The 12,000-nt window shown below is 43.1% G+C and overlaps 1 protein-coding gene across 1 annotated transcript; it reads right to left on the bottom strand.

Annotated features, from left to right (window-relative positions):
• Window positions 1-6,928: 6,928 nt before the first annotated feature.
• On the bottom strand, window positions 6,929-11,210 carry LOC134354115 (ferritin heavy chain, oocyte isoform-like). The gene is made up of 4 exons (XM_063062896.1): window positions 11,040-11,210; window positions 9,013-9,159; window positions 8,410-8,535; window positions 6,929-7,177 (listed from the first exon to the last, which is right to left on the bottom strand). The coding sequence occupies exons 1-4, from the start codon at window positions 11,139-11,141 to the stop codon at window positions 7,028-7,030; spliced, it is 525 nt and encodes a 174-aa protein (XP_062918966.1). The 5' UTR covers window positions 11,142-11,210; the 3' UTR covers window positions 6,929-7,027.
• Window positions 11,211-12,000: the final 790 nt, after the last annotated feature.

Below are 12,000 nucleotides of genomic sequence, written 5' to 3'. Positions count from 1 at the left end.
AAATCTTCAAATGAATTAAGAATAAAGTGAAGAACGTAAATTAAATATTATCAGGTACAGAACAGTTTAGCTGGTCAAATGTGATGCGGCAGGGTGTTCAGAGGACCTGGAAAAACAACCCACACATTCTACGGGGAGGACGTACAGAGAGCGCCGGGAATGAGCTCAGAGCTCTGACAGCCAGTACTGTAATAGCAGTGCTAACCTCTACGCAATTGTGACATAGCTGGAGGGAGGGAGGAAATGAAGTTATCTCATAGAGGACATATACTATGTCCAAGGAAGACGAATGCCCATCCCCTGAAATTTGGATGACAGCATCTTAACATGATAGATACAACCCACAAGAAAACCCAACTTCACAAACGTTCCTCACACAACCCCTGTGGCTCTTGTGTTCAACCCTTCCCACAAGCTCTCCAACTTGACCATCATTCCCTGAGGCAGGAAGGCAAATAGTTGAGAAAAGCTCCAGTTAATTACAGGAATGATTTTTGATGCTGGAGTTTTCTAACCATTTTTTGATCTTTACTTTGGAAAGGTGGTTCCCAGGAATTACTTGATATGTGCAATAGTCTTAGAAACATCAAAAAAACCTACAGCGCAATACAGGCCCTTCGGCCCACAAAGCTGTGCCAAACGTGTCCTTACCTTAGAAGTTACCTAGGGTTACCCATAGCCCTCTATTTTTCTGAGCTCCATGTACCTGTCCAGGAGTCTCCTAGAAGACCCTATCATATCCCATCACTGTCAGCCTATTCCACACATTCACCACTCTCTGCGTAAAAAACTTACCCCTGACATCTCCTCCGTACCTACTTCCAAGCACCTTAAAACTGTGCCCTCTCACGTTAGCCATTTCAGCCCTGGGAAAAAGCCTCTGACTATCTACTTGATCAATGCCTCTCATTCTCTGTCGCTCCAAGGAAAAAAGGCTGAGTTTGCTCAGTCTATTCTCATAAGGCATACCCCCCAATCCAGGCAACATCCTTGTAAATCTCCTCTGCACCCTTTCTATGGTTTCCACATCCTTCCTATAGCGAGGTGACCAGAAATGAGCACAGTACTCCAAGTGGGGTCTGACCAGGGTCCTATATAGCTGCAACATTACCTCTCGGCTCCTAAACTCAATCCCACGATTGATGAAGGCCAATACACCATATGCCTTCTTAACCACAGAGTCAACCTGCGCAGCAGCTTTGAGTGCCCTATGGACTCTGATCTCAAGATCCCTCTGATCCTAAGATCCCTCTGATCCTCTGCACTGCCATGAGTCTTACCATTAATACTATATTCTGTTGTCATATTTGACCTACCAAAATGAGCCACCCCTCATAAGATGAGCCACCTGATGTCTTGTAATATCATAGACCAGTACAAGCCCTTCAGCCCACAATGTTGTGCTGACCTTTTAACCAATTCTTATGTTCAACTGAATTCTTTTCTGTCACCTAGCCCTCCATTTTCTTTCATCCAAGTGCCTGCATAAGCGTGTCTTAAGCATCTTTTACATAATTACTTCCATCACCATCCCCAGTAGTGTATTCAATGTGCTTGTTTCCCTGTGAAAACCTACCTCTGGTCTCCTCCCTGCATTTTCCTCTAATGATCTTAGAATACATCCTCATGTATTAGCCATTTCTATTGGGGGGGGGGAGGTTGTGAAACTTTGGCTATCAACTATCTACGCCTCTTTTACACCACTATCAATTCCTTTCTTATCCTCCTTCATTCCAAACGGAAAAGCTCTGCTCAACCTTTTCTCAAAGGATCTGCTCTATATCCATGTACAATCCTGGTAAATCACCTCTGTACCCTCTCCAAAGCTTCCACATCCTTCCTATAATGGAGGTGACCAAAATTAAACACAATATTCTAAGTGTAGTCTAACCAGAATTTTATAGAGCTGCAACATTACCTCATGGATCTTGAATTCAATCCCTGCTGAACAAAGGCAAACACCATACACCTTAACAACCCTGTCAATTTTTGTGGCAACTTTGATGAATCTATGGACTTAGACACCAGGATCCTCCTCTTTCTCTAAACTAAGAATCCCACCATTAACTTTGTACCCTATAATCAAATTCAACTTTCCTAGTGTATCACCTCACTTTTCTGGATTGAACTCCATCTGCTATTTGTCAGCGTAGCTCTTCATCCTGTCAATGTCCCATGATAACCCAAGACAACCTTCTACACTATCCACAACACTGCCAACCCATATTCAAGCAAATGATCTTATTGACGGTGGGAAGCAGTATTATGAGTGGGCTGAAATTTCCCCCCTCATTTCAGTGTGTATATTGGGATCACACATTCAGCCAATAGTTCCTTAATTTAAGCTTTCATTTCATTACCCTTTTTGTTTAGGAAGCTCCATGCTGCTCATCCAATCCTTACCCAGCTGACCAATACAAACAAGGAATCATCAACTGTACCTCTTCCTAGAGATGCTGTCTGGCCTGCTGTGTTTACCAGCAACTTTGATGTTGACCAATACAAGCTGATGGATTGATACCGTTAAGAGATGTTTTATTGCAAAATAGGTAGACCTATTTTAATACAGATTCTAAATTTGCTCAGCCCAGGCACCACATTCTCTTAAGGAATCTACTTTAAAGACTTGTCCACATCTGGAAACCCACAATTGTATTTGTTGTAATACCAAATCTTCCTTCACAGCTCGGATGCAGTGTCACAGAATAAAATCTCAATGTTCACCCCCACTTCCCAAACAGATCCAGTTTCTTGCTGAGATCCTTGCAGTTGGTGATTACCGCCAGTTCCAGCACCTAATGTATTATGTTATGAAGTCATTGTTTGCTTTCCACAATTGTCAATACATGCGCCAAGTGCATCAAGATGCAGCTGTTAAGGGACCGCATTACGGAACTGGAGCTGCAGCTCGATGACCTTCGTCTGGTCAGGGAGAGTGAGGAGTTGATAGAGAGGAGCTACAGGCAGGTGGTCACACCGGGGCCACGGGAGGCAGACAAGTGGGTCACAGATAGGGGGGGGAAGGGGAAGAGTCAGGTAATAGAGAGTACCCCGGTGGCTGTGCCCCTTAACAATAGGTACTCCTGTTTGAGTAGTGTTGGGGGGGGACAGCTTACCCGGGGGAAGTGACAGTGGCCATGCCTCCGGCACAGAGTCCGGCCCTGTAGCTCAGAAGGGTAGGGAAAGGAAGAGGAGGGCAGTTGTGATAGGGGACTCGATAGTAAGGGGGTCAGATAGGCGATTCTGTGGACGCAGTCCAGAGACCCGGATGGTAGTTTGCCTCCCTGGTGCCAGGGTCCGGGATATTTCTGATTGTGTTCAAGATATCCTGAAGTGGGAGGGTGAGGAGCCAGAGGTCGTGGTACATATAGGTACCAATGACATAGGTAGGAAAAGGGAAGAGGTCCTGAAAGGAGAATATAGGGAGCTAGGAAGGGAGTTGAGAAAAAGGACTGCAAAGGTAGTAATCTTGGGATTACTGCCTGTGCCACGCGACAGTGAGAATAGGAAAGCGATGAGGTGGAGGATAAATGCGTGGCTGAGGGATTGGAGCAGGAGGCAGGGATTCAAGGTTTTGGATCATTGGGACCTCTTCTGGCGCAGGCGTGACCTGTACAAAAAGGACGGGTTACACTTGAATCCTAGGGGGACCAATATCCTGGCAGGGAGATTAGCAAGGGCAACTGAGGTGACTTTAAACTAGAATGGTTGCGGGGTGGGAATCAAATTAAAGAGGCTAGACGAGAGGAGCTTAGTTCACTACAGGGGGATGGGAACCAGTGCAGAGAGACAGAGGGGTGTAAAGTGAGGGTAGAAGCAAAAAGTAGTGAGGAGAAAAGTAAAAGTGGCAGGCCGACAAATCCAGGGCAAGCATCAAAAAGGGCCACTTTTCAACATAATTGTATAAGGGCTAAGAGAGTTGTAAAAGAGCGCCTGAAGGCTTTGTGTGTCAATGCAAGGAGCATTCGTAACAAGGTGGATGAATTGAAAGTGCAGATTGTTATTAATGATTATGATATAGTTGGGATCACAGAGACATGGCTCCAGGGTGACCAAGGATGGGAGCTCAACATTCAGGGATATTCAATATTCAGGAGGGATAGACATGAAAGAAAAGGAGGTGGGGTGGCATTGCTGGTTAAAGATGAGATTAACACAATAGAAAGGAAGGACATAAGCCAGGAAGATGTGGAATCGATATGGGTAGAGCTGCATCACACTAAGGGGCAGAAAACGCTGGTGGGAGTTGTGTACAGGCCACCTAACAGTAGTAGTGAGGTCGGAGATGGTATTAAACAGGAAATTAGAAATGTGTGCAATAAAGGAACAGCAGTTATAATGGGTGACTTCAATCTACATGTAGATTGGGTGAACCAAATTGGTAAAGGTGCTGAGGAAGAGGATTTCTTGGAATGTATGCGGGATGGTTTTTTGAACCAACATGTCGAGGAACCAACTAGAGAGCAGGCTATTCTAGACTGGGTTTTGAACAATGAGGAAGGGTTAATTAGCAATCTTGTCGTGAGAGGCCCCTTGGGTAAGAGTGACCATAATATGGTGGAATTCTTCATTAAGATGGAGTGACATAGTTAATTCAGAAACAAAGGTTCTGAACTTAAAGAGGGGTAACTTTGAAGGTATGAGACGTGAATTAGCTAAGATAGACTGGCAAATGACACTTAAAGGATTGACGGTGGATATGCAATGGCAAGCATTTAAAGATTGCATGGATGAACTACAACAATTGTTCATCCCAGTTTGGCAAAAGAATAAATCAAGGAAGGTAGTGCACCCGTGGCTGACAAGAGAAATTACGGATAGTATCAATTCCAAAGAAGAAACATACAAATTAGCCAGAAAAAGTGGCTCACCTGAGGACTGGGAGAAATTCAGAGTTCAGCAGAGGAGGACAAAGGGCTTAATTAGGAAGGGGAAAAAAGATTATGAGAGAAAACTGGCAGGGAACGTAAAAACTGACTGTAAAAGCTTTTATAGATATGTAAAAAGGAAAAGACTGGTAAAGGCAAATGTAGGTCCCCTACAGACAGAAATAGGTGAATTGATTATGGGGAGCAAGGACATCACAGACCAATTGAATAATTACTTTGGTTCTGTCTTCACTAAGGAGGACATAAATAATCTTCCAGAAATAGTAAGGGACAGAGGGTCCAGTGAGATGGAGGAACTGAGTGAAATACATGTTAGTAGGGAAGTGGTGTTAGGTAAATTGAAGGGATTAAAGGCAGATAAATCCCCAGGGCCAGATGGTCTGCATCCCAGAGTGCTTAAGGAAGTAGCCCAAGAAATAGTGGATGCAATAGTAATAATTTTTCAAAACTCTTTAGATTCTGGACTAGTTCCTGAGGATTGGAGGATGGCTAATGTAACCCCACTTTTTAAAAAAGGAGGGAGAGAAACCAGGGAATTATAGACCGGTTAGCCTAACGTCAGTGGTGGGGAAACTGCTGGAGTCAGTTATCAAAGATGTGATAACAGCACATTTGGAAAGCGGTGAAATCATCGGACAAAGTCAGCATGGATTTGTGAAAGGAAAATCATGTCTGACAAATCTCAGAATTTTTTGAGGATGTAACTAGTAGAGTGGATAGGGGAGAACCAGTGGATGGGGTATATTTGGATTTTCAAAAGGCTTTTGACAAGGTCCCACACAGGAGATTAGTGTGCAAACTTAAAGCACATGGTATTGGGGGTAAGGTATTGATGTGGATAGAGAATTGGTTAGCAGACAGGAAGCAAAGAGTGGGAATAAACGGGACCTTTTCAGAATGGCAGGCAGTGACTAGTGGGGTACCACAAGGCTCACTGCTGGGACCCCAGTTGTTTACAATATATATTAATGACTTGGATGAGGGAATTAAATGCAGCATCTCCAAGTTTGCGGATGACACTAAGCTGGGTGGCAGTGTTAGCTGTGAGGAGGATGCTAAGAGGATGCAGGGTGACTTGGATAGGTTGGATGAGTGGGCAAATTCATGGCAGTTGCAATTTAATGTGGATAAATGAAGTTTTCCACTTTGGTGGCAAATGTAGGAAAACAGATTGTTATCTGAATGGTGGCAGATTAGGAAAAGGGGAGGTGCAACGAGACCTGGGTATCATTATACACCAGTCATTGAAAGTGGGCATGCAGGTACAGCAGGCAGTGAAAAAGGCAAATGGTATGCTGGCATTTATAGCGAGAGGATTCGAGTACAGGAGCAGGGAGGTACTACTGCAGTTGTACAAGGCCTTGGTGAGACCACACCTGGGTACTGTGTGCAGTTTTGGTCCCCTAATCTGAGGAAGGACATCCTTGCCATAGAGGGAGTACAAAGGTGGTTCACCAGATTGATTCCTGGGATGGCAGGACTTTCATGAGGAAAGACTGGATGAACTAGGCTTGTACTCGTTGGAATTTAGAAGATTGAGGGGGGGATCTGATTGAAACGTATAAAATCCTAAAGGGATTGGACAGGCTAGATGCAGGAAGATTGTTCCCAATGTTGGGGAAGTCCAGAACGAGGGGTCACAGTTTGAGGATAAAGGCAAAGCCTTTTAGGACTGAGATTAGGAAAAACTTCTTCACAGAGTGGTGAATCTGGAATTCTCTGCCACAGGAAACAGTTGAGGCCAGTTCATTGGCTATATTTAAGAGGGAGTTAGATATGGCCCTTCTGGCTACGGGGATCAAGGGGTATGGAGGGAAGGCTGGTGCAGGGTTCTGAATTGGATGATCAGCCATGATCATAATAAATGGCGGTGCAGGCTCAAAGGGCCAAATGGCCTACTCCTGCACCTATTTTCTATGTTTCTATGACTATTTACCCATTTATCTTACGAAAATATAGCCCACTATCAGATCAAAATTAAGAACATGGAGTTAAAAATAAGCCACCAACATGACCAAAATGAGAATACTATTGAATAGTTTATTTCCAATTGACATTAGACTCAGCTTTGCATAAATCATGTCACATTTCATTAGACAAGAACTCTGACAGAAGGTTTCAACATCAAGTCTACTTGTTCACTCCCCTAGGGAGAGCTTATCAAACAGGTACTCTCCCCGGCCATTCTCATGGGCTCCCAGTCTCCTCAGGTTGGTGATGTGATCTCCAAGTCTCTTCATTATCATTGTTTGTTCATCCAGCAGATGTCTTGCCAGGAAGGAACACAGCTGGAAGGAAAGTTGGAAGTTACATCCAGAAATCTTGAATATTTCCACTCCTGCCAGTGATGCTTCTCATTGGCTGCTTGTGACTAGAGGCACTCCATAGGGACTGCTTCTTTTCATGTTATACGTCACTGACCTGGGTAACTGAACTGATAGCTTTGTGACAGTGTAGGGACAGGAAGTGTTGAGGAAGCAGGGATTCTGCAGAGGGATTTGGACAGATTAGGAGAATGGGCAAAGTAGCAGATGAAAAACAGTGTAGGGAAGTGTATGGTCATGCACATGGTAGAAGGAATAAAGGTGTAGACTGTTTTCTAAATGGAAAGCAAATTCAGACATTGTGCTGCAAAAAGGGACATGGGAGTCCTAGTACAGAATTTTCTAATGATGAACTTGCAGGCCGAGTCAGTAGTAAGGAAGGCAAATGCAATGTTAGCATTAATTTTGCAAGGACTAATGCCAAAGCTTTACAAGGCATTGGTCAGACTATTATGGAGTATTAGCAGTTTCTGGCCCTTAAGAAATCCAAGAAAGGTGTCCTGGCATTTGGAGAGTGTCCAGGGGAACATTCACAAGAATGATCATAGGAATGAAAGGGTTAACATGTGTGATAGATTTGGGCTTGAACTCACTGGAGTTTAGAAGAATGAGGGGGAAAATCTCATTGAAACCTAGATAGAATAGACATCGAAAGATGTTTTCAATAGTGTGAGCATCTAGGACTCGTGGGCAGAACCTCAATAGAAGGACATCCCTTTAGAATTGAGATGAGAAATTTCTTTAGCCAGAGGTTGGACAATCTGGAATTCATTGCCACAGATGGCTGTGAGGATCAAGTCATTGGGTATATTAAAGCAGATGTACATGGGTTCTTGCTTAGCAAGAACATCAAAAATTACAGAGAGGAGGCAGGAAAAATGGAGTTGAGAGAATTAATCAGCAATGGATAAATGGTAGAGCAGACTCATAGGCTAAATAGCCCTATTCTGCTCCTTTGTCTTATGGAAATATGTACATAACCACCCTGAGGTTTCCCCTCCTTAGATTTGAAGCCCTTTGGATTGGAACATTACATATTGGTGGAATTGAAGCTGTAGGGACTGCTTATCAAATCCTATCCATTGTTGCTTCCGTGTCTAGTCTTATACACACACACACACAGCAAGCCTAAGTAACCACATCTCTGAATGGAGCTCCCACCAGTTTCCCCTTACATCAGAGGGCTCGCAACTTACTTGGGGGTCACCATGCCGAGTGGCAAGTTTGTACAGATCCAGTAAACTCAGGTTCACATCCTTCTCCATCTGTAGAGCTCTGTGCATTGCATGACGACCATTAACCCAATCACTCTGCTCGGATTTCTGCCAAGAAATGCAACACTTCAATTGAAATGAACTAGGCATGTTAAACAAATAAGCAAACCACTACAAAGACAATACAACAAGAGTATAGAAGCTGTTGCCAAAAAGGGTATCATTTAGACAGGATTAGATAAAGAGTTTGATGGAATCAGATTGACTGCTTTGCATTTAGAGATCAGCTTTATTTGTCCCATGTGCATCAAGACAGTGAAATGTGCTGTTTGCATTAAATCAGCAAGGCAGTCCACAGGTGTTACCATGCTTTCAGCACCAATGTAGCATGTCCACAACTCATTAGCCAGAATTCTTTCAGCCTTCGAAATCCCAAGCACTTGGAGGAAACCCACACGGTAATGGGGAGATTGTACAATCTCCCTACAGACAGTAGCAGGAATTGAACCCCAATCTTACAACCAGCACTGCAAAGCATTGCACTAATAGCCACACTATGGCACCACTCAATTTGTCAAGGCAAACCTTTATGTCTTCCATCAAGATCTGGCCACCACGCAGGTTCTGGAATGCTAGAAGTTTCTTAGCACGCTTCCATTTCTCATTGGACTGCTTCCTGAAGAAGTCAGCAAAGCGGTGCAAGGCAACATCATCCTGGTCAAAGTACAAGGACTGTGGAGAGAGATTAGAATACCTTTATTTGGATTTCAGTTTACTGCTCTGATCAAGTCCATTGTCATCAACCATATTCATGTATACCAGCAAGCAAAACAATGTTCCTGCAAACCAAGGTGTACAAAGTACATACAACTGACACAAGGTAATATTGCCACACAAATTACCAAATAAACAAGGTACATTTAGGACACAAGTTTAAAGAGCAAACAGTATAATGCTATTGGCCCTTCATACATTAATACCTGGATGGTGTGGTGAGTTCAGCAATCTCACTGCCTAGGGGGTGGGAGACAGGGGGGAGGAAAGGAAAGCCATTTCCCATCCTAGCAGTCCTTGTCCTAATGTTATGGTACCTCCTGCCTGATGGTAGGGGTCAAAGAGATCATTGGACTGCTGCAAAGGATCATTGACAATACCAAGGACCTTGTGTATGCAGCACTCCTGATTAATACAAACTGAACTTTCCTGTTACTAGTATCAGCATTGAATATAAACTATCCCTGAAGTACATTGAGGAATTGAACCCCAATGTCATTTTAAATGATGTACTGCAATTGGTTCAGTAGCACCCAGGTCAAACTTTTAGAAGGAAGTGGACAGTCAACATTTCAAGCCAAGTCCCTTCATCAACATTGGAAAGAGTCATGGGGTCAGGGGAGGCATATAAAACTCGTGTTTTTGGGGGGGGGGGGTGGAAGAAAGCAAGTGATTTGAGAAGTTGGAGGTGATAGGTGGAAGAGGGAAGGATTAAAGAAGGAACCTTGAGGACAGTTGTGGAATAAAGAAAAGGAGGTGGGGAAACCAGAAGGAGAGGGAAGGTGAAAGGGACAGAACTAGAGAAAACAGGGGCAGGGGGGTGAGAGAAGAAATCAGAGGGGGAACATTTACAAGTTAGAGAAATTAATGTCAATGCCAGCAGGTTGGAAACCATCAAGACAAAATGAAGTCCTGCTCCTCCAATCTTCTTCTGGCCTCAATGTGATAGCATAGGAGGCAGTGGATAGACAGTGTGGGAATGGGAAGTGGAATTAAAGTGGCTAGTCACCAGGAGCTATTGGTTGTTGCAAAAGATTGAGTTAAAGGTACCTGATCAAGCACTTTCCCCATTCTACTTTTGATCTCACTGATGTAGAGGAGGCCACACCAGGAACACCAATACAGTGAACAACCCTAATAGAGTCCTATGTGGAGTGTCTCATCTGGAAGGACAGTTTGGGGCCCTGAACAATGGTGAAGGAGATTGTGTAGGGCAGGTAAAATAGTTACAGGAATAAGTGCTTGAAGGGGGGATTGATGAGCAGACAGGGGAAACACAGTGATCCTAGTAGACATAAGAAACATTATCAAAGTTTTATACCTTTTAACTGAAAGAAATAATGCTCTTTAAACAATTTATTTAGAGAGACAGCACAGAATAGACCCTTCCCTTCAAGCTACACCATCCTCAGTTTTACCCCAATCACACAACAATTTACAGTGACCAGTTAACCTAACTAGTCAGATTTTAAGACTGTGGTAGGAAACCAGTGGACTCAGAAAGCCTATATATTCCACAGGGAGGACATACAAAGACTTCTTACAAAGGCCACCAGGATTGAATTCAAACTCAGACACCTCAAGCTATAATAGCATCATGCAAACTACTATAGCTATGCCTTTAAGGACAATCTGAACACCAGGCTTCACATCCACTGGAGGAGTTGGTTTCCAGAGAATCTATTGAATACCAGGCAATTAGAGAACTTTAATTACAAAAAGTTTCACTTTCCCCTTTATGGACTACAGGTGAAGTTAGGACTATTTACTTAATGGAATCCTACAGTATACAAATATTTCAGCAAGGGACAACCTCAAACATGGAATGAAAGACTCACCATAGAGCGATAAACATAGTAGGAATGGAGTTCCATGTTAATCTGGTTGTTGACAGCAACCTCACATTCAATGTGGTAGTTCTGACACACTTGGGAACCCATCCTCTTCTCTACAAGAATCCACCTCACAACCACTCAGGAAGCTCCAAACAAAAAAAAAGTTATATCACTTACTCAGTTCTTTGGTTCTTATACTGCTGGATCAGCCTGCAGTGTAATTAAAAGATTTCTTCACAACGATGATTGACATTCCCAATAACCAACTGGGAATTGTCCATGAATCTGAGCAACACAAACAAGAGTGGAAGAGGGGAGTAATATAAAGGGGAAGAAGCCAGAATGTGATTTGTTTTTGATTTCTGACACTAGTCATTACAATTTTAGGTTGAATATTCAAATTATTGAATTTGCAATGGTCTTTCTTAGATATCCAATGTTGTAAACTGTCAGAAGCTGTACTGGTGGTATATACCCTATTCAAAGCAATCAAATCAAACAATTCCTTATTTAAATTACCTATCAGAGAAAGGTAGAAACACCTGTGTGGGTGGTGTGACAGTTTCATTCTTCCCCACTAGAGTGTATATGTCTGAGTATTGGCTCCAGGGAGAGGGAACAGTTGAAAGCATTGCGGGAAGTTGAATTTGTTTGGGTTATATTCTATTGAAATGGTGTCTGGTAAAATTCAGCCTGAACTCTGAGGATACTGTACACAGATCTGGTTAGATTTCAGTGAGACTAAAAGGTAATTTAACCTGTTTGAAATGAGGACATTTGGCATTGTCTATCTATCTGACCCAATATAGATTCATAAAGAATAGAAGAAGGATATTTGGCCCTCATCCTTGTGCTTGCTCTGTGAAACAATTTTCCAATTTCTTTCCTGAATTTTTTTTTTGTCCTTAAGTTACCAGTTGCCTCTTGTACAGAGTAGTGGAGTCCTCTTTATAGAGAATGCCGT

This window comes from Mobula hypostoma, chromosome 11, assembly GCF_963921235.1.
Source record: "Mobula hypostoma chromosome 11, sMobHyp1.1, whole genome shotgun sequence".
Taxonomy (NCBI): domain Eukaryota; kingdom Metazoa; phylum Chordata; class Chondrichthyes; order Myliobatiformes; family Myliobatidae; genus Mobula; species Mobula hypostoma.
Note: the sequence above shows the minus strand (reverse complement) of the source record. Positions and strands in the feature narration are given on the sequence as shown.

Excerpts from the sequence above, each read along its gene's own strand:
- LOC134354115 (XM_063062896.1), bottom strand. The coding sequence starts at position 11,141 with ATGGGTTCCCAAGTGTGTCAGAACTACCACATTGAATGTGAGGTTGCT. Across the intron at positions 8,536-9,012 it reads TCTTGATGGAAGACATAAAG|AAATCCGAGCAGAGTGATTG; the intron begins GTTTGCCTTGAC and ends ATTTCTTGGCAG. Across the intron at positions 7,178-8,409 it reads CTCGGCATGGTGACCCCCAA|CTGTGTTCCTTCCTGGCAAG; the intron begins GTAAGTTGCGAG and ends CTTTCCTTCCAG.